The 23092-nt window shown below is 38.1% G+C and overlaps 1 protein-coding gene across 1 annotated transcript in view; it reads left to right on the top strand.

The window, feature by feature from the left end:
* Positions 1–22130, top strand: part of PDXK (pyridoxal kinase) — a 36778-nt gene extending 14648 nt beyond the window's left edge. Inside the window, exons 2-11 of the mRNA XM_065741627.1 lie at positions 825–879; positions 7478–7582; positions 10405–10488; positions 12234–12280; positions 14441–14526; positions 15212–15257; positions 17876–17987; positions 19281–19417; positions 19940–20006; positions 20775–22130. Of these exons, the coding sequence (XP_065597699.1) occupies positions 825–879; positions 7478–7582; positions 10405–10488; positions 12234–12280; positions 14441–14526; positions 15212–15257; positions 17876–17987; positions 19281–19417; positions 19940–20006; positions 20775–20887 (852 nt within the window). The 3' untranslated portion in view covers positions 20888–22130. The remainder of the gene's footprint in view (positions 1–824; positions 880–7477; positions 7583–10404; positions 10489–12233; positions 12281–14440; positions 14527–15211; positions 15258–17875; positions 17988–19280; positions 19418–19939; positions 20007–20774) is intronic.
* The last annotated feature ends 962 nt before the right edge of the window (positions 22131–23092 follow it).

Below are 23092 nucleotides of genomic sequence, written 5' to 3'. Positions count from 1 at the left end.
GTCTAAAAATTGCTTCATAGGGAGTAGACCCTATCTCTATTAAACAGGTATCATCAGATTAACAATCCTTGCTAGCTTTCTCCTGATTTCGTGCTCCTGTTTTCATAATGTTTATCTCTTCTGGAGCAACTTGAATGTTTTTTAATTGCACTACCAAATTACTTCAGAATTTGGCTTGCTGGTAATGCAAGGTAGCAGATGGGTTTGATGCATGCCTTCTTTTCAGTTTTTCTTTTTGAAAGCTTATTCTCTCTGATTGCCTAATTGGTCTCCAAATTAAATATCCGGGATTTCTTTCTATTCTCTTAGCACTAACCTGTAAAGAGCCTGTTTGTGAAATCTAACTGTGGCTCATCACATTGATCTGTTGTAGGATTCTTCCATCCTCCTTTTAGAAAGATAGGCTTTCTGAAATACAAACAGCATCTTCCCTTCATATTTTGCATTCCCTTAGTACTTTGAAATTCAGACTGCTTTTCTTAGCAAGGAAGACCAGCCAAGGCTTTCCTCAGAGCTCCCACGACTGCCGCTGACTGGGACAACTTCTCTGTCCTTATCCCCAGATGAACTCTTGCCTGAGGATTCAGAACTCTGCTTTGCTGATATTGCTGCCATTGTCAGTGTTCTTCCGTATCCTCTTGTATACCAAAATACTGCATTGTTTGTTTATGTTGCATGCATGTTGACTCACCTTTGACTTTGAGACTGCACTAGAAGATTTTTAAATATGCACTAGGAAGTAAGAATGCTGCCCTGTGTTTTGTGGTGTTGTAATATTGACAAAGCTGTATTAGTAAAAGAAATGCTTATGTGTTTTCTTACAGGTTTTGGGATTTGAAGTTGACACAGTGAATTCTGTCCAATTTTCAAACCACACAGGTAAAAAATGTATGTGTATCTTAAGATGCTGCCCCTCAGGGATGAGCTGTACTCAACATATGTCTCAGCTCAGCAAGTAACAGTGGAAAGGAGTTCTGTTTTATGGTTTCACTCCTGTTTTCAGGACATCAGACATAATTGTAGTTTTCGAGCCTATCAAAAATCTACAGGTTTGGAATTAGTACATGATGTGACATGAAGATGTTCTGACCTGATATTTCAGAATGTGAGTTCTTTTATTATTAGGCAGTAACGTATTCAGACTATGAAATAATGAGAGTATGGCCATCTACACAAGTAGTCCTGTGAATGAGGGAGTCTTCAGTGCTGTTTTCTGTATGATATGGCCCTATGACACTCACAATCACATTAGCAACCCCTAACATTTAAGCTAGACATTTCTATGCATGTATGCCTACCCAGAAGGCAAGGAGTTATCCTAAAATTGCATTCTGGAGGGGGAGTAAGAGGGAATGAGGGTGTTAATACATTTAGGTGTATTTTTATTTGCATTCAGAGCCTCAATGTGAACAAAATATCATATATTCAGATCATACTTCCAGACTTCCTAACCTGCTCAGTGCTAGAAGTTGATTTTTGAAAAGATAAAGATGAAATTTGTTTATTTAATAATACCTTTCACCCTTAAAAATGCTCCGAGTTGTTGTTTCTGAATCAATAGAGTTGCATCTAGTATAATGGTTGTGGCAAGTTGCTTGAGAGATGTACAGTAGGAAGTATCCGGGATGAAATCTTGACTTCAGGGTCTTAGAAAAGAGTGAAAATGGTTTCTGACAAAAAAAAAAAAAAAAAAAAGAAAGAAGAGAGGGAGATTGAGAGGAAAGTACTTAGATAGTTTACTGGCATCTCAGAGATACATCTTTATTAAATCATCTGCTTAATTTTCAAAACAGAGAATGAACCAGCAGGCCTCTGTCCTCTCCTAGCATGTTCAGCCCCAGGCAGCTTTCAGTTTATAAGATGTTCCTATCATTTAAAAGATTCAGTGGGAGTAGATGAAAAACACAAAAGAAGTAATAATTAAACAAGGACTGTGGGATCTCTCTTGGCTCAGGCAAAAAACTATTTATTCTGCCTGTAACCTTTGGCACAGTACAAAGGTTTGCTTATGTTTTAACAGATGTTTTGATGCAACTTTAATGTATTTAGTTTAGGAATTAGCAATTTTTTTTGTTGCTGTTTCATTTTAAATAGCTAGGTGAAACTGTTAGAATCTTCCAGAAATTAAGCAATTTTTCAATCTGAAATAATAACAAAATGCTCAGAATGGATCAGCATTTGTACTGTCACTTCTGAGCTTTTAGTGTTAAGAATAAATCAATTTTATGTGGTGCTAAAAGAGTTTAAAAGAGCTTTTGTTAGACCATAAACTGAATGCATCTGAAGGTAGGTAGGCAAATTACATTACCAATAGAATGACCGGATTCTTAAAACAGAATGTTTCTGAGATCATAGTTCTTTAAAATATTTTGAGCTTATCACAGAATCACAGGGGTTGGAAGGGACCTCAAGAGATCACTGAATTTAACCAACTGTTGAAGCAGGTACCCTACAAAAGATCGCATAGGTGTCCAGATGGGTCTTGAATATCTCCACAGGAGGAGACTCCACAACCTCTCTGGGTAGCCTGCTCCAGTATTTTGTCTTCTCATATTCAGTAGTCACATCATTAGTTGTTTGGTTTTTTTTTTATTTAATGTTTATTGTCTTGGTAAATAAATATGTTGAAAACCCTTGAAGACTGGTGTGCAGTCTCATGACTTTGGCAAACAGCTGTTGGAAAGCAAATTGGAGTATGGTAGGTCCTTCAGCACTAGTGAAAAGTAAAGGGAGGTTGCTTCTTGAAGTGTTGTTCATTTAGCTGCAAAATGAAGGAATGGAGAAGAAAGGAAGGGGTCGTATTCCCTTTTTTGATGAGTCTGGTTTTCTGACAACAGTTCTTCTGAAACCTTTCTGACCTTAAGCTGAAGGAAAGATTCTAAGCCTAGTTTTGCAAAGCCAGTCGGCTTAGAACTTCTGCTTCAAGAGAGAGCATCGAGCGGTGTTCTCATGTAGAGACTTTTGCAATTCATTTCTGCATGCCTGCACACAAGGTAATGTACGTGAGGTCTGTGCTACTGCAGGGATTAGTGAACATGAAGCATGGTATCAGGCTGTGTCTTGTGTCTGGAGCAGTGCCACAGTACACAGGGATCTGGCTGAACTGGGATGAAAACTGATTTTCCTATGAGAACAGCATCTTATGAGAAACCTTGCTGTAGTCAAGATTAAATTTCTGCTTCAAAGTGTAGCTGTGAACACAGTTTCTAAAAGAATGGAACATGCTGGAGGGGGTATGAGTAGCAAAGTGTATGACATGACAGTTGAACACGACATTTTTTCTTTCCTATCTCCATCTTTAAACTTTATATTGTCAGTAAAAGATAAAACCCAGGGAGAATCCATGACTAGGAGACCTTCTTTAGCGAACCGTTATTGCCTTAATAAATGATTAGTATACCATGGACCTATTTCTGCTGACTCCTGCTTAGAAAATTCAGCTTCCATTAGTCTCTAATAATCCTGAAATTTGGAAAATGTGTTTTAAATCAGCCCCCCTGGGAAACAGAGTCATGTTGCTCCGTGAGGAATTGTTATGCTATGATTAGAGTGACTCACCCTTGAATGCCATCCCGCTTCTTGTGGGAATAAAAGAATCTGTCAGGCAACCTACGATTTTGGGCTTTTAATTCCTTATTACATTATTGTGTACAAAAGCATCTACTTGTCTAAGGTGCAAAATTGAAAATGTAGTCTTGTTTTATTTTGACTATCAATATTATTTGGGGCACGCTTTTAATTTTTCCCTAATTTGTGGTTTTGTTTTTAATTGATGAGTTAATGGTAAGCACACAGTGTGCTTCCTTTGCCGTCCAAGTTCTACCTTTGAAGCTGTTCCAGAACAAATTTGGTGTTGTATGTTTTTCTTACTTTTTTTTCTTTCTAAAGCAAAGCACTTCTACTTGGTGTGTGTGGGCAGCTGGGTTGACTGGTAGTTCTGATACATGAGAAATCATAGTTATTCCTTGTCAGCGTGATTCTTCACAGTCTGCCACCTATACACAGTCATTCACAACTATAGAGTGTGGGACAGAAAGAAAAAATCCCCACTTGTGCCTAGCAGTGGCAATATTTTACTCCCACAATGAGCATTTCTAATTGAAGCCTTTCTTATAGCTGAAGATTAAGTAATGCTTTCAGGTAAGGTTGTCTACGGTGTTTGCATGTGAATTTTTTTGGTGCAGCTGAGACCAGGCTGCTTGTCCATTGCATGCCTTAAACAGCTTTCTTCCTTTTCCTCATCTCAAATAGTTGCTTATTGACAAGTTTCACAGAATCACATAATCACAAGGGTTGGAAGGGACCTCAAGGGATCACTGAGTCCAACCCCCTGCTAAAGCAAGTACCACACAATAGGTCATGCAGGTACGTGTCCAGATGAGTCTTAAACATCTCTAGAAGGAGATTCCACAGCCTCCTTAGGGAGACCATTCCAGTGCTCCATCACCCTTGCTGTTAAGAAGTTCTTCAGCATGTTAGTATGGAACTCCTTATGTTCAAATTTTAGGCTGTTACTCCTTGTCCTGTCGCTACACAGCACCAAGAAGAGTCAGGCTTCATCCATTTGCCTCCCACCTCCCTTTAGATGTTTATAGACATTTATCAGATCCCCTCCCAGCCTTCTTTTCCCCAGGATGAACAGATTCAGGTTACTCAGTTCTTCCTCGTACAGGAGATGCTCCAGTCCCTTTATCATCTTTGTGGCCCTCCAGTGGACTCCTTCTTGGAGATCCCTGTCTTTTTTGGTCTTGGGAGCTCAGAACTGGACAGTTGGAACATTATTTCAGAGAGCACAACAGAGGAAGTTCAAACCACAGAACAGAATGTTTCTCACTGGAAACAAAGAAATCTTACATGCTTTGCTATACTTTAATGGTGACTTAGTTTTTGTTTTGTTTTTCCTCTGATATGCTTAGGATTTTTATCCTTGTTCTCTTTGTTCTTGGAAGTAACTGAGAAGCTTATAAATACATTCCAAGGGAAAGAAAAATGTACCAGTAGAGGAAGGTTATAATGAAAAACGCACAAATTCCTCTTGGGCATACTGGTGTACTACTAGCAGGTGAACAAAAAGTTTGCCAGGAGGCTAATGAACAGGTTCATCATTTTAGAGGGATGAGAGGCAAGAAGCATTGTATCTCACATTTTTATTCCCTCAACTGCTTAGGAAATATATATAACATTTAACTGCAGTAAAAAGCTATAATACGGATAAGATGTTTTATAGTTTATATTCAGCTGTTTAAAATGTCTTATTAATCCAGGAGACTAATGCAGTCAGCTTGAGCTAAATGCAGCTTTGGGAAGCCATATAATGACTGGCAGCATTCCTCTGCTCTCTTAGTCTGACACTGAGTGGAGTTATTCAGTGGTTTTTGTGACTGAAGAAGTAAGACCCATCTTTCTTTCTTTGTGGAAGGCACAAGTCAAAATCAGAAATTAACATCCAACATGTAGGATAAATTTATTAATCTTTCTACCGTGCCTACCCACCGTTGGAATTTCCAAATGGGACAAAGTTGGGTTTTTTGCCAAGTACTAACTTGGAGCTCATTATTAAGTAATTTTTGTACAGTGCATGCAGATAGGCAGATACTGTGAGACTGAGCTTTTGTATTGCTCAGTCCCACTCTGATACTATTGCAGAGGGAGACTCTTTAGTAAGTGGCAGTTAAAAATGAGACTTTAATTTTTTCTCTTCCCTTATTCCAGTAACTCTAGTTAGTGGTGTAGGTATTGGAGTAACATTTCTAGGATGCTGATTTTCCTTTATGTATTGCAAGGCATGCAGTGCAAGTCTGGGCCTTCAGCTGCACTCATTGCTTGACAAGTATTCGTGTCCAGCCAAGAAGTAAAGTGATTCCTCTTTATTGTCCTTAATTCTGGTGTTTAAAGGCCATAGGGCCTTTAAATGTTTAAGTTTGCTGTTGGCATTCCTTGCTAGCTGTGGCAGCACTGTGCATTTTTGTCCTCCCAGTATCTATCTATATTTTTACTAGAACTAACCCATGTTTTTCCAGTTGCACAGCAGTTCTCTACATTTTCCTGGGACCCCAAGGCCCTTTCTAAATGACAGTAACTGCCTTTTTTTCCTTTTTTTTTTTTTCTTTTTCAGTCTCTCTATAGAAGCCATTTTTTGGCTGGAGAGTAGGATAAAGCCAGGGTCGTGGTATAATGCACTTAATTTGTTATGCCATCTGAAGATACCACAGGGAAAGGGCTTAGGGTGGTTTGCCTGTCACCATCAGCATTGATTTTTATTTCTTCTCACTGAAGTTCAGCTCCCAGTGAAATCCCAGTTCCATGCAGATCCTCTGAAGGCATTGCCTGATTTCTTCTGTCTAAGGAGCTGGGGCTTCCCTGAGTTCCTCCACAGAGGAGGGCATTCTCCTCATGTGCCCAATGAGTTACCATGTTTGGAGGAATGAGCTGAACTTCAATGATGAATTCTTTACACAGTGGAATACAAATGATTGCTTCTTGTCTCTATCCAAACTGGCTTTGGAGTGCCAATAGAAATTTAGATTGGGGAAAAAGGAGAGGGTAGGTTATTTCTCTCTAAAGCTGTGATGTGGCAGAACAAGAAGTTGTATAAATGTAGTCAGATGCTTGAGACAACTGTAGCCAGGGGTTCCTCTTATACTTGGAACTGGAGGCATGCCTAGGTGTTGCCACTTTGAATATCTCTGTTTGCTGCAGTGGAAAGTAGACTGTCCTTACATGTGTGAATGTCCTACTTACTCAATTTCTTCACTAAGACTTTTAAAAACCATTTGCTAAGGAGATCATCCTAGTCCCTTTGCCAGCTGGCATAGAGTCATGGTTTAGGGACCAGGCCTTCATGAGACTAGGAGAGCAAAATGATCCATCTGCTCACCCTGCTGTGGGTATTTTTGCATTTATAAGAAGAGAAACTAAAAAATGTGTTTATCCTAGTCTCTGGGCATCTTTTGGCAATTACTTTAATAACACAGTTTAAGGCGATAATCAAGGCCAAGAGTTTTTATCACAGAATTTTCAAATCCAAGATCAGGAGTTAGGACAAAATACCATTATCTCTTCTCAGGGGTGGTGCGGAAGAAGATACTGGTGTAACATTTCACTTTTCTTAATCCCAATTAATAAAAAGATGAGCTTTTTAACAAACCCTAAACTTAACAAAGGTTGGAAGTGTTCTCTTTTTCACTTCTCAACTAAGCAAAATACTTGCTTATAATTACTATAATCCTTCATTCAAGGATATGGATATTGTCTTTTTGATCTTTAGTGTCTTTCTAAGTGTTACTAATTCCTTGGGGAAACAGAGGTGTTTAAGGATGGAACAATTCTGACAGCAGTTAATTCAGCAATAGTGCATTAGAGAAACAGAAATATCTTCTGCTGGTGCTGTCTGATACTGTTCTTCCAAGAGTTTTAACTCTGTGATCCTGATTAGAAAATCTAGCCTTTGTAAAATTACCTGGCTTTTCTTTTGCAGGTTATGCCCACTGGAAGGGTCAGGTGTTAAATTCTGATGAACTTCATGAACTGTATGAAGGACTTAAGCTGAATAAGGTCAACCAGTATGATTATGTACTCACAGGTAAAAGTAACTTGTTTCTTTGGAGTTCACATGAAATATAAATGAGCATAGAGATATACAAATCTCTCCTTATTCCAAACCAAGAAATTACATGTTTTTCCTTAAACTCCTCCTGCAATTTCAGTTGTATATTGTAGTCATAACTGTGTATAATATGTAGTTTGAAACAGTCTTTTCCAAAAAAAAAAAAAAAGCTGTTGTTGAATGGATAAATATCCTCTTGTATAGTTTACAGACTTGTACAGGCCAGTCGTGTACAGATGTAGTCATTCACAAAATATGAACTACAAAAATAAATAAATGAGGAATGTCAGAATATTATTTTAAAATTCATTCTGAAGGCTCTCTTAAATTCTTATTAGCAGCTCTCTGTGGTACAGTAACGTAACTTTTATATGTGGTTGTTTGTCTGTTTTTTATCCAACTGATTTTCATCTGGTTTTGATACAGATTTTGTTTTCTAGGATGTCATAATTCTGGATGTTTTGTTCTTGTAAGCTCTTTCATTTTCTCCAGGTAGATGTGCAGGGCATCGTAATTTTATGCATCGCTATGTGGAAAGCATTTATAAATACTGCAAAGAGAACTTCTTCTATAATGCTTTATAGAAACAGAGATTATATGAGTGTTTTTAATTACAAGTTGCTTCTCATCAAATTCCTGTTTCTTTAGAGTGTACTGATGGGGTTTCACCTCAGTAAAAGCTATGTTTCTGGTTTATATTACAATATCATTTTTTATTGCAGTGAGCAGCCTCTTTTTAAAGGTAAATAGAATTAAATTGCCTGTTTTAATTAACTTCACAGTTTCCTCATGTAGGAGGGTGCTTTCTTTGTACACAAGGAAAACTGGAGACTTTAGCTGAATGGATTCAACCCCAGAGCAGACATTCTGGATTGAAGGATATGGTCTATCTGAAAAGCTATATTTCCCTCTGTTTCAGGAAATCTTTCCAAATTAAAGCAGACTAAATAGAAAATAGACTGAGTTAAAGTTAAGAAATTAATTTCAGCATAAATGGGTTTATTGAGATTGAAAAATAAAAGAATGTCCTTTCTTTTCTTGAAAGAAGACATACAGAGGACATTAGCCAGAAGAGCATGTTGTACTGCAGGAGTTTTCAGGAGATTTTAGTATGCAACAAGTGATGTTTGAGTATTCTTTTTGCTGGGATGTTCCTTTTTTGTTTGTTTTACTTTTCCCTCTTGAAAGTTGCCCCAACTCCTTTTCTTTTGGTGTCTTCTACTGGCAAAAATGGGTGTAATAGATTAGAAATCTTCACTTCAACAATAGAAGACATTTTGAGGAAAAACTATTCACATGCCTTTTAAAATATGATTTTGGGTATAGGTGTATAGATAGATAGGTCTGTGTTTTGTTCAAATTTCTTTAAAAGTCTTGTTCAGTGTGTTTCAGTATAGACAAAGAGAAGTGGGTGAAAATGGCACTCACTTCCTGTGATCTAATCTGTTTTAGTGTTGAGCTGATTTATAGCTGAACTTAATAACCTAGCTTTCTTCATCCAGGGTCAGAAGACTTCTCAAACAGAAACAGTGATACACTGTGTTGCACAGCCATAGCTTGCTACCTCCAATGACCTGGAAATGATTTATCAAACACTTAAATTAATTTGTCAGCAGATAGTATTTGACTGTAACTGCATGTCTAATTACTGTAGTTATCATGGCTGAAACGGAAATGATTTTCTTCAGTCTGATTACATAAAGTGACACTTCATTAGCTTTTCTGATTGTCACTTACTTGTGGACCTTCATCTATTTGTTTCATTTGCAGTAAAGCATTCAGAGTACCAGATAAACTCAGATTCTCTGTAATGACTTTGGAATGCCTCTATCACTGATGTTAACTTTTGTTTTTTATTATGACGTGAACAAGACCTTTGAACAAAGCATTTTACCCCCAAAATCTTGGAAGTCTCTTCCATTTCTCCTCAGTGTGTAAGAATTTGAACAATTCTACAATAATTCTACAACTTAAAAAAAAAATCTAAAAATACATTTTATTGGAATGAGCATTTCCAAGGTAAATATTTGAAGATACTACCTTGCTAGAATAGTGCTATTACATGAACTAAAGTAAATGAAAATGACATTGCTAATTAGTAATTGTTAGAAATAAATTGAATATATAAAAACAAACGTAATCAGTAAATATATAAATGAAGAAACAGATATTATAAATTAATAACTGAATATGAATATTGTAGACCTAACATTGGGGTTAGGGCCTTGAGATGTAATAAAACCATTTTACAACTTATTTCACCTCTAAGCATAAAATTAGGAATTTTACTGGTGTATTGACCATTGCTCTGAAATGGTCAAGATTAATTTTCCAATTGTATTAGTATGTTGGAAGAAAAACAAACAAAAAAAAAGCCACCACTGTTCCTAACCAAAATATGAGAAAAGTATATAGAACTTAGAATATTTTGTTCAGATACAGTGTGCAAAATAGTGCTGGCTCAGACTGGTGTTTTGGAGAAAGGGATGGGTTTTTTTTCCTTTTGTCCAGACCTTTTTGTACGTGTGTCCAAACATTTTGAAGTCACATGAGCAATTAATGTATAATGTACATAGCAAATGAATTTATGAAGTTGAATTTGTTGGTGAGTAGAGGCCACCTTGACTTGTCTTCCACCTGTTATTTCTGAATAAAATACTAAAATGTCTTTTTTTAATATTTATTGATCTAAGGAATTAGAAGTGTTTAGCATTCTATGCAAAAAAATAAAAAAGGAAGAAAGAAAAGCTTTTCTGAAAATCTATTTCAAAATATCTATTTTTTTTTCTTCCTCCAAGGATATACAAGAGATACATCATTTCTTGCAATGGTGGTGGATATTGTCCAAGAGTTGAAGCAACAGAATTCAAATCTAGTATATGGTAAGGATGTGAGTTATAATTCTTTCTGCTTCATTGTTATATGTACCCTTCATTTTCATGTTTCAGACAAAAATGTCGTTTTGATGCTACCCAGCATTTCACTGTCATCTTGTGCTCTGATCTGACTGGGACCAGCGGAGGCTCCAGTAAATTTCAGCATTGCTGAAATTGGATTTAATCTTTATGATATTATGCCTTTTGATATGTTTCATACATTATGCCATCCAAAGAAGAGTGTGTATTAAGGAGTAATTGTATGAAAGGAAGTTCTGTAAAATCCCAGATGGCTGTTGCTGTTTGTATTCATAAGCATAGACTGGGAGCACCAATGGCTGAAGCCTCTTCTTGATTTCCAAGTCAATCAAAAGTAGGATAGACTCTCCCATACTGCCCTGATGTGGTTTCTTGATATGTCCCGCAGCTATCTTACTGTGCCTTATAAGCTTAATAATTTAGCTTCCCCTCCACTAAGATTGCCTATGAATTCTTGAAGAGGAACAGACCTGTGAGAAAAGATTCCTTGAGTGTTTCAGGACTTAAGAACTAAACCAGCACAGCCTTCAATTGAGCAGTGTTCACAACAACAAATCAAAGTCAGTGGGGTTTTACTGGGATAAAGAACTGGGAATAACTGCTGAACCATCTTCAGGTTCAGCAAACTGTGTTGTCAGGAATCTAGGATGGTTAGGAGGATTTACAGGGTGTGGTACTGCATAGTCTGATGGCAGGTTTAGAGTTAACAAAGCACAATTCTTGTTCTGAATGTGTAGTGAAGAGATCTTGTATGGGAACTGTTGAATCCTGGCCTGAAGCACTGCTGGATCAGCTGAGGTGAGCACTGAGTCAGCCGCAGGAGCACAGGTGAAGGCAATGCACTGTGTGACCGGAAGGGGTGCAGTCTGGCTCCACCTCTCCCAGACCCCATTTCAGGGCTGACCACCACTGGAGAAGGATCTCCTGTTGGAGATCCCTCCCCTGTGGAATTTTGGATGAGCCGCAACTGTCAGTGATAAGTGAGCCTTTCCTTATTTACTGGTTGTCTTTATACCATCTGGATAAGCCGTAAAAAAATATACCATCCACCTTCATTATTTTGTGTAGGTACTGTTCTTTTGGGGGGTGTTCACTCTACAGATCTCTGTGAGCTTGATTTTTCATTGCATTGATACTGTGAAAGCTAAGGGACTGTATTGAGGTGTGAACAGAAAGAAACATAGAATAGCAAAGAAGAGGTCAGGTAGAGAGAACACAGGCTTCTGAGATCCCTTATATCTAATAGTGAGATCACATTCTTCTCATATTCATCAGTGTATTCATTCAAGGAAAATCAAAATGTAAAACAAATGACACTTGTTTTTAAGGAAGCTTCTACGTATAACTAATTCAACATTAATTTGATGCTTTGCGATTTGTATTGCTCTTTTTTATCTTGCTGAAAGCTCTCTTGATACTATGAATACCTTTTTCAAGTACAAGGCTAGGCTGTTTCCATTCTTACTTGGAGCTGAGGTCACTTAAAATACATTAACATTGCTGAAGATTGAAGACACATGCCAAATGTGTGTTATTGTTATTACACTAAATTTGATTTTATGTCTTTTGGCCTGGATATTTTGTTTCTTTTTAATACACATAATTTTAATGTTCACGATACAGCATTTTGGTGTGTATGTTGGGCAAGTATATTTTTGCACTGTAGTAAAAACAAGCACCCCATTTCTAAAACTATATTTATTCTGTTATAGTGTGCGATCCAGTGATGGGAGACAAATGGAATGGAGAAGGCTCCATGGTTAGTATTTATCTGTTTATTTTCTTTGTGAAGTGAATATTTGCTGTATAAATACGTATGCATAGAAGTGTATTAGTTTTTTAAACCCAAAGACTAAGCCATTTTCTTCAAGAGTGGCTTTGAATCCTAGCATCATCTACATTTGTACTTCAGCTACTGTATTTGCTTGAGTTTAGTATAAGGGAAGAATAATCGCTGCATAGCCCTGGGACTTATTCTTAACTCCCTGCCAAGAGAACAGATAGACTACATACCCTGTCCAAAGGAAAATATCCCCGTTTTTCCTGACTTCCCTGTGGCTCTTTTTAATTTTCTATTAGGAAAGCAGTTCTGGCTGGTAACCTTGCTCACATTGTGATTTTTATGAACTGGCATACCACTTGAACCTAAATGAAGATGACTCTTAGCGTGTAAGTTCTGACAGTTGTTAGGCACTGGGCTGTTACAGTGACTGAAATGCTTGGTGTGCCAGTACCAGATTGACTGCATTGTAACAAAGAGACCTTTCATTTTTAATCAACACTAGCAGATTGTTTCAGTAAAAGTGCAATGTGGGAAAAGATCAGCAATAATGTTTTCTTTCTGTTTTCTTCTGCCTTAGCTGGTCACGCACTATGAATTTTTCTTTGTCCTTGCACCTTTTTACAGCTTACCTTCTCCTAAAAAATCACGTGAAATAGCAGTAATAAATTTGCCATTGCTTTTGTGGTCTCATTCTTTCATTTTATGTCTATTGCAATATTTATTGTCCTTGGCTTTTTCTAACATGGCAGAGATATACTAGCTGTAGAGTGACTTTTCAAAGCTCTTGGGAGAAGTCATAACCATGGATCTACCCATATCTTTTGGGTAGAAGACAGCATAGATAGGAGATATGAGAATTTAGCACACAATCCACCAACTCTTTCCTGATTTAAAAAGTAATAAAATCATTATTTAAGAGGTCTTGATTTAGATGTAATCTAGTCTTGCATTCCAAAGCAGAGTACCAGTTGCTTCATCAAGACAACATGAGTGAGCTCAGTCCCGAGATGATGGGTATCCTGGTAGCACATAGTGGTCAATAACATAGTGAGGTTTATCTGTCGCTAATACAGCTGAAATGGGAAGCAAACAGATGAACTCATCTATATGTACACCTTGCCATACACAGCTGATGTGCCTAACAGAGGAAAATAATACAGGAAAAAGGAAAGATTAATCTTGATTTAGGAAACAGGGTGATGATGAAGAAAAGCTAATAGTAAACAAGAACTTTTATATAGATTTTGTTAAATGAAGCTGCAGCGGGATGCAGGAGGGTGAGGTGTGGCCTGCAGTTTACCTCCAGCTTCTAGCTGAACTCCACAGTGTACCAAAAGAGCTGATACTTTTCAGTTCTCTTGGAAGTCTGAAGGACTTAATCTTGAAGGTTCCTACTGCATCTTGGTGTATGTCACCTGCTAGGCACCTGGTCTGCCTTTGCTAATTAGCTGTGTGTAGCTAAAGAAGATGGGATAGAGGTAGAACAGTAATGCAGAAGGGAGAGCATTGGTCCTTGTTACTTGTAGTTAAGAAAGTATGTAAGTGGTTTGGTAGATTTTTAATGCAACCCCAGTTTTTATATTTTACAGTAAGTAATTTACAGTAAATTAAGTTGAATTGAACAAGTTACAGATGTGATTCCTATTCATGAGTATGAGTACAGAACACCCTAGAAATGTTGCACTGGAAAGAGAAGACAAAATAACACAACATGAATATTGCTTGTGCCTCAAGCTCTGCAATGTGATATAACCAATGCGTTGCAGTGAGGCAGCAAAGAGCCTCTGTACCACTGATACAACAGCAAAGTAGTTTATTTTGGAGGTATGACAAGAAAAAGGGTTTCCTTTTTTCTTATACTGCTATGTCATCTTGGTAAGGGAGAACCCAAAAACTCTTCATCCAGGCACTGTTTCCTTTTAATGCACTTTAGGATGTGCTTCCCAGATGCTTCCCAGCACCTCCCACTGTCACCAACTGGAGGATGCACAACCACTTTAATTCCTGTTACCTAACAGTATGCTGGGAGCTTAAAGTTTACTAAGTGTCAGCGTGAATAGCAGTTACAGGGAATGAGCATGTAACTCCCATATCTGAAATGGCTGATGACATCTGATGCCATCTTTTCTCCCCTAGTATGTGCCTAAAGATCTCCTCCCAGTCTACAGAGACAAAGTTGTCCCTGTTGCTGATATAATTACTCCTAACCAGTTTGAAGCTGAGTGAGTACTCCATTTCTTTTTATAGCTGGGTAAACCCTGGTAGTCGTTCTTTTGTTTTACTGTGTACATTGCTGTATGTTTGTTGGGTTTTGGATTTTAGCTGTTGTTTTAATAATGCTCTTCTGCAAGCCTACTGTTCCACACTGAAACCTCTCCTGTTTTATCCATTCCTGAGGAAGTTTGTATTATATGTCATAATATAAAACTGAAATAGTTTGACTCAAACTCCTGCGTTTTGATTTAGTAATGCCACCATGACAACATCTCATATGTGGTAAGAATTTGCCTCACGCCTACCCTGTCTACATAGCCATGACTTTTTGGTCAGGAAATAGTATATAATGAATCAAAACAGACTGTCCCCAAAAAAGGAATGGAGCAGCTATGTGGGAGATGGAGAGGAAATGCTTGTGAAGTAATGTTGGGGTACAGAATTTGAGTAAGATTTGATTGAGTAAGATTGAGTAAGTCGTGCTGCTGAAGCTGTTTATCTGTGCCTGTAACTTCTAAAGATGGCAGCTTGGTACAGCAGACTGTGTAATGAACAAATTGTTTAAGCCTGTATTGTGCAGTCCAAGCTTTCATCCTTTCAAAGAGTAAACAAAGCTGTTATTGCCTGGGAGATGTGTGCTCCTTCAATGTTTCTGTTTTGTGTATTCTTTCAAGGTTTTTGTTTCATTTTCAGGTTGCTTACTGGGAGGAAGATTTACACAGAAAAGGATGCTTTAGAGGTAAGCAGATAAAGGATAGGGTGTGCAAGATCTTATTCTGCAATTCTACCTGCAATGTTTGCCATTTGTCATTAACTTTGAAATCACTTCTGCTTCAATGTCCTTTCTCTCCATCAATCATTAAAGCCTTGTATTGTCAGTGTGCAAAATACATTCTGTTCTTGTGGCAGACTTCTGAAGAAACTTCCTGAAAGGACTACAAATAAAGACACTGTAGTGGTAATGAGCAGATCACTGTGAGCTTCTGCAGTGTAGGAAGAGAAGCAGTGGCACACGTGCATTTCCTTACTGCTGACAGTGTGGTTCCATTGTCATCAGCAGTGATGAAAACCCCGAGTGATTCTGATCTTTAGAAGCCTGCATAAGTCACTCCCTCTGCTGCCCACATGCTGGTCGTGCAGCAGCAATGCTGAGTGATGGGTCGGCCATTTCTCATTCTCCCGTTGACACAATTTGCTAGGAAGAGAGCTTACTAAGAAACTTTAAGAGGATTGACCGTATACAGATTGACAGTGTTTACTGTTGTTTTGTTCCTTTTTTTTGGAAATTGACTTTCAGGACATGAGACCTGCATTGCAAAAGTAGTGCATAGATGAGAAACTAGATTGGGAGTGATGATCCTCAGGTAAAAGGCGAGCAGATTTGGACTACTGGCCACTGCTGTCATGATCCTACAATAATCTGCATACAATATTGCGTTGAGGTGTAAGGAGTTCCCTTAGGAATTTAGGTATTCCCTTTTGCACAAGCTGAATACTTTAAAAAATCAACAGGGTATGGTGATGGAGGACAAAATAGGAATGTGGCTTTGTTTGTTTTTTTTTATATAAAGGTTGTTTTGTTGACAAGACAAGTGCTTTCATAATTGACTGATGTTATGAATTCCAGTTTGATTTGGAACTTCAAAGGAACACAAAATCTTCAAACAAACAGCAGCTGCAGAGGCACCCTGGAGAGCAGCTGGGCTCTGTCAGCCCTAATGTTTATTGGTTTTTTTCCTCCAGCAACATCATGCAATGTCAGCTGACTATCATCTCTTTGCAGCAAAAATCAGCTCCAAAGATCTGAGTTCTTTTAATTTCTTCCTTCCACACCAGTTTTATATGACTGCGCTGTGATGGATGAGGGTGCTGAATGCTACTAGCTGCAAACTGTTACTTATTTCTTCTGTTCTCATCCTCCCAAGTGGAACCAAGGTCTTGAGAGCTGGCTGAGCACCTGTTGGCTTTTGGTTTGCGTGTTGCAGCAGCAAATGATAGTTTCGTGTGCAAAAAGATTACAAGTTATCTGCCATTCTCTCCAGCTCATGGGTGCTAGTTCTTTCTGATGGGTTTTAAAAATCTCCTGTGAGGATGGAATTATACTTAGGAATGGAAACATTTTTGAAAAGTTGCTTGCAGGATATTGCATTTTAGTATGTCTGTCTCATTGAGCTGCATATTGCATACGGGTCTCTCCTTCCAAGTAATAATTCATGCTGGAATTTGTCTCCTTTGGTGGTGGCAGGAATTCTGCCATCTATTCCCAAGGTGGCATGCTTTCATTGATGACTTCAAGCAGGGCCAGTGGTGACAATGGAGTTTTTTTAACAAAACATTAAGTATAGCCTAATTTTAGTGTAAAGGAGGCTGAGTCCTACAACCAGAAGTAGATTCGATCCTTGCTGAATCATGGATGAGAAGTGAAATCTAGTATGTTATTCAGAGGCTGATGGTGTCATCAGAAACTTGTCATCTGAAGTCAAATGAAGTCACTGCTTCTTTAAAACCCAGCTACTGTCTGTGTAGAGTTGTGACAGCTGAAGAAACTCAGAGGCTTATTAGACACACACAAAAAAAGCATTAGGGAATTTTAAAAAAGCATATATAAATCCTTAGTATTTAACTGTTCATGAGTCATAGCTAGCCTGGGAGGATTTTTAGTTAAACACTTCTGGAGGAATTAATATTTTATGTATTTTATGCTAAACTCATTACTGAAGTTGTTCTTTCTTCTGTGAAATCAAAATCAGTTTTGTATCAACTGGTTGTAATGTCAAAAGTAGAGCATTAATGATTTTAAGCGAGGGACACATTGAGAGAAAACATATCTGGAAAGGTACATAATTTACTGGTGAAGATTTTGGATTTGTAACAGAATAGGAACGGAAGATGGAGATTGACACAGTTATGCCTCCAGCTTAGCTCTTTAAGTCTTTGTTTTTGCTAACTCCTAAACAGTACTTCCTGGCCTGGATTTCTTACCTTTGTAGTATGTGTTTAAAGATACCAGCTCAGATGCATATCTCTCTACTTGTTCTCTTCTTTTGTTAGTATGTTCTGGAAACATGATGCAGACAAAAGTTTTGGTCATAGCTGAAACAGAATGTTCTTTTCAAGGGAGAATCCAAAGATAACAGAGATGTGCTCGGATATTTTAACAAGCATATGCATTAAATATGAATGATTCCCTATTTCTAATTAATCCAACTAATTCAAGTGAATTATCTGAGTAAAAAAGTTCATTCTCTTCATGAAAGATGCCAAAATAAGGTGCTTGTGAAAAATTGTTGTGGATGATGCAAGGTTTAATCAACATACATTGCAGTCACTGACTCCTTCCTTTTTGCACACGGGAAGGTAATGGATATGCTCCATGCCATGGGACCAGAGACTGTGGTGATCACAAGCTCCGATCTGCAGTCACAGCTAGGAAATGACTACCTGATTGCTCTGGGAAGCTATAGAAAAAGTAAGTTGCAAACTGCTTCTTTAGTATGTTTGCTCTCCTGTTTTGTTTTTTGTTTTGTTTTGTTTCAGTATTTTTTTAAACTAGTTGTATGCTTTCAGTCACTTTCTGAGGAAATGATTTCATCAGATCCACCTGTAGCTCAGGGAGCTTAATTTCCTAAGTGAACTCGTTCAGTAATGCCAGGGAGCAGCAAGAACAGGGCTGCTCATTGAGGGAGGACGAGCCAGAAGCTGGGGATGACTGTATCATGTCTGAGTAAGGTGAGCAGAACAGAATGGTAATGGTAGACAGGTCCCATTGGCAGAGAGGGAGGAGACAATTTAGGTCAGAGGTTGGTCTGCAGAATCCAATCAGCAAGTTAGGACAGCAGGACTGGATGCAGGTACACCTACCATATAGCTTGGGCAAGGATGCTTATGCCTGAGCTTCTATGCAGCATCTGGACCAGTGGGCAGAAGGCCACGTGGGTGGGTGATCTGTGTGAGGGTGATCAATGCTGTTGAAACCCGTAACAGTGGTCCTGAAAAGCAGTGTGGAAGAGAACTTTTGGATGGCTTAATGGCTCTCATGAAAAGTTTCAGTGTTTTGTTAACAGATTGTTCTTCCCTAATGTTTGGTTGTAAAACACCCTTTTGCTTCTTCTTTCTATCACCTTCTGTATCATCATGAACATTCACTGTATATTTGGATTGCTGCAGGATGTTTCCTACATGAGAAGGACATAGTTATTGAGGTGGTAGATAATCTCAGTTTTTTGTTCAGCTGTGTGACCTCAGTCTAGGTGCCACATTCTGGACTGAGAAACAACAAAAAAAAGCACTGCTATTTCATCTAGACTCCACTAAGAACCACTTGAGTAAGTCATATGATTCCAGAGGTAATAACAATACAGTGCTCGGATCAGATATTCTCTGCTGATGTCTGTAGCTGTTTCTACTCTAGAGGTTCGCTAGACTCTGGGTGTGCTTAACCTAGGATTCAGCAGACTCCCTTGCTGAGCATCTGAGCAAACTGCTAAATTAAATTTAGGCTCCCACTTCTTGATGAAAGTAATAGTGGTAGCTGTCTTTTTTCCACTTAAGTTCGTACAGTACAGAAGTTGTAAATGCTATCACTCAGCAAAGTTTTGGGACTGAACTGAATAAGAACAGGTACAAAGCTTACACTACTTCTTGGCATCTTTACTTTCGTAACAACAAAGGAATTCATATCTGGTTATCATTTTTAAATTATAGTAAGTACTGTTATATTAATTGCTGGGTTTGTTACTTAATGTGTCTATCTGTGTTGCAGCTAATTCCGATGGTACCAAGATAACACAGAGAATTCGAGTGGAATCTCCTAAAGTGGATGCTGTCTTTGTTGGAACAGGAGACTTGTTTGCTGCTATGCTTTTGGCGTGGACACATAAACATCCAAACAATTTGAAGGTACGGGAGAGGTTTTTCACCTGTCTGCAAACTCAGAGTTTGTCTCTTTTTATATTAGTTTTAATTACTATATTATTTATGGACTCTCAATCTGATTAGAATTTTTTTTCCTCACTTCAGAGCAAAAAAAGCAGTGTCCCTTTTCCTACAAGTTTTTAGCTTGTACAGCTTTGCATGATCACTTTCAGTATTGTATAATTTTGTCAAATATGATGCTCTCTCTAGGGAGAGTTTTCATGTATGTTTGTAAATATTTTGTCATTACTTTATAATAAGCACTGAAAACCATTTATCTATTATTTTTCTTTCTTTTGCATGTGGAGTCCTTGATACGTGTGTATGGTTTGTAATACTTGCCTGGGGAGGCTGAGAGAATCTAAGACTGTTTTTCCAAACTACTTTACCTCGTTGTCACCCTGTTTGTGTCTTGCAAGCTGTGTTTGCCTGAGTAGTAGTATTACTAATATTAAACTGAGCAGCTGAAGTTTTACAACAACCTAAATATCTTATGGTAATGTGCAGGTGGCATGTGAAAAGACTGTGTCAGCCATGCAACATGTTCTGCAAAGGACCATTAAGAGTGCAAAAGGTAACTTGTTCAAATCTTGTTCCCTTGCTCAGTCTAGATTTGCATCAGAAGGAACATTTACAAAGCTTTCTGGGTTTCCTGTTACAAAAGGGTAGCTTTCAGTGCAGAAGCACTCAGAGAATTTAGAGAATGAGAGCTAGGTAGTCCTGCCAGTGTATGTTCCTTACTGTGTCTTCCAACCCTAGTTTTGAAAACACCAGACTGAAGGTGTCACTGTTCAGCTTATATTGGGACTACAGTGTGCTGACAGTGCTCGACTGCTTTGCAGAGCAGTGGTGGAAGAACTTGAGGAAATGCTGAGCTTGATGTGCAGAGGAGATTCTGCTTTAAATATAGCTCACTCACTTCAGCTTTTAGTGCATGTGCTTGGTATTGAGTAGGGTTTGTCAACCAGTAATAAACAGTCTGTTTGCTGTATTGGCCATGTGAAGAATGATCTTTTTTAACCTTCTTGTACTTTTGAGTTCCCATGTCTATCAACTTTTAAGGAGCTCCAGATGGGAACAGTGGGTACTCAAAGCATGTCTTTGTGTCTTTCTAATTGACAGTAGAGCTGTTTTTTGTTTCCTTTTTTCTGGAGAGAGGTGCTGCAGAGCTGAGGCACTGAGAAAATACAGTGCTGATCTGTATCTTCTGCTTCAGAACCCTTTAGTGAGGATAGAAAAGGAAGTGGGAGGAGATAGAAAAGATATAATGGGGTATCACATATTACAACTTGTTTACTTATAAAATGCTGTTTTTATTGACCTTCTGATGTCATCTTTTTAGCACAAGCTGGAGAAGGAAACAAACCAAACTCAGCCAATCTGGAACTGAGAATGGTCCAAAGCAAAAAGGACATAGAAAACCCAGAGATCATAGTGAAAGCTACTGTGTTATAAAGGCTGTATGTCTCCAATAACGCACAATGTATTGATGTCCTCATTTCTTTCCTGTAAATTGTAATATTTGCCTTAGATCTGTGACAGAAACCTGACTTTCATGAAATAGTGCCCAGCATAGGCAGATATCCACTCTCAAACATATGTGCTGGCCTTGCTCGGTTTTAAAAACAAAACAGAGTCAGTGTGCATTAAAGCATATTACCAGGTATCAAAATGGCTGTCAAATTCACTTAATGTGTATAATTACCCAGGGCAAGAGAGTACAATGTTCCTGCCTTGCCAAAGACTTCAGATGTGAATTTGCTAATGGAATGGTTGACTGACTGGAGAATATATTTCAAGGTGGAATCTAGTGCCAATGGAGCTGGCTACAAGCTCCCTTTTCCTGGAGAGATGTGGTTACCCACTCTGGTATTCAGGATCTCAGCTGCTACAAAACTAAGCAGGGTTAAAACTACACACAAAGCTCTGGATGTGTGTAGAAGTACTTTGAAGATGTTTGGCATTTAAGTACTCTGAAGTGACCTTGAGGTGTCTTGTCATTATTGTTACTGATAACTGCTCCTGTTTCTTGTCTAATGAACAGCTGCACATTTTCAGTTTTTGCAAGTACTGGCTGCTAATTTCTAATGTCCACGGGTGCCCTCATGTTTTTCTTCCAAAACTCTGCTCCAGAAGCACTTCCATTAATAAGAGAATATATTTATTCAGTAGCACTGACTGCAGGTTTGTAGATTTACCTCTGAAGCCAGGCTTGATGCTTTTTTTTATTGTTTTTTTTTTTTAAATGAAGGAAAATGTTATTTAAGGACAGAAGAGAAAGCAGCTCCAACTCTGAAGGCTGACAGCAATCCTTTCTTTATAGTTGTTTACACTGTGTAGAGCATTTCCACTTAGCACTAGTGAGTGCTATTGGCAACTTGTCAACAAAGCAGTGTGGTAACAGTAATACACGTGGCTTAAGAAATTGCATGTTTTCCAAATTCAAGACAACACACAATTTGTTTGTAATGTAATTCTATGAGGTCACAGAAATGCGTTATTATTTATCTCCTAAACATTTTTAATTTCAAAAGTTGGCTTCATTAGCCTTCAAATTGGAATTTTTACTGATTTCAGAGTCCTATATATCACAGCCACGTATTATGCCAGGAGGGAGATAGGCTGACAAGTACTGACCACTCATAATTCCTGTCTATTTCTGTATGGGACTGAAGTTCTTGCTTCTCCCAAGAGGAGATTTAATATGTTTTTAAATCCAAATTTGGTTGATATTTTTTCCTTGGATGGCATAGTAGGCAGATAAAAATTTCTCTTCCACTTGGAGCAGATTTCTTCATAAAGCAAATTCCCAATAGAGGAAGGAGCAGCTCGGGGCTTTTCTTGATGATGTGAGTATGCTCAGGAAACTCACTGTTGGATGTCTGCCAGATACTTTTCCTTCCTGTTCTTCATTACACCTGCTTAACTGGGTGTCACTTGCATGACTTGGGTGTCCCCAGCAGAGCTGGTCTGGAGATGACTTTTACCACTGGGGGCTTCGTTTATCCCACAATTTTCTGGATTTTCTGCCATTGTGGAAGTTGATTGGTTTCACTTAGAAAAGTAAATTGTTCTTAAAGTTACTTTTAACTGAAGGGTTTGGTTTTTTTTCTTTAGTAGAGTAAGATTTCATAATTAATGTACTTCTGAAATCATTTTCAGTATCTCTGAAGCAAACAAAATTTAACAGATGAACATACTTTGCAATAAATATAAGAGGCAGAGTCTGGGTTTTTACTCTCCACAACTAATACTTCTATTTTCTCTCATATGTTTTGACATAAAAAATTAAAAGAGATGAGAATTTTAAGAAAAAAAAGTAAACACACAGAAATGAACTACAAAATGTGACTCTGCTGCCATGGTTGATAGTAACCACTGCCACGAAATAACTTTCTAGCAATAATAATTGTAGTGATGTAAATAGTCACTAAAATTAGCAGTCAGTAATGGAAACGAATTCATGGCAGATGTCCAGTATGTAGAAAGGAGTGAACTGTCTTACCCGTGTGTATAAATCTGATGAGAAGGAGTGAAGACGAGGGAGCTGTGCTCTTCTCAGTGGTGTCCGGTGGGAAGGTGAGAGTCAATGGGCAGAAACTGAAATACAGGGGGGGAAAAAAAAAGGCTGTGAATGAACACTGAAGCAAGTTTCCCAGA

Source organism: Cyrtonyx montezumae, unplaced genomic scaffold (assembly GCF_038088225.1).
Source record: "Cyrtonyx montezumae isolate F1298 unplaced genomic scaffold, pur_monq_1.0 scaffold_3, whole genome shotgun sequence".
NCBI classification, from domain to species: domain Eukaryota; kingdom Metazoa; phylum Chordata; class Aves; order Galliformes; family Odontophoridae; genus Cyrtonyx; species Cyrtonyx montezumae.
Note: the sequence above shows the minus strand (reverse complement) of the source record. Positions and strands in the feature narration are given on the sequence as shown.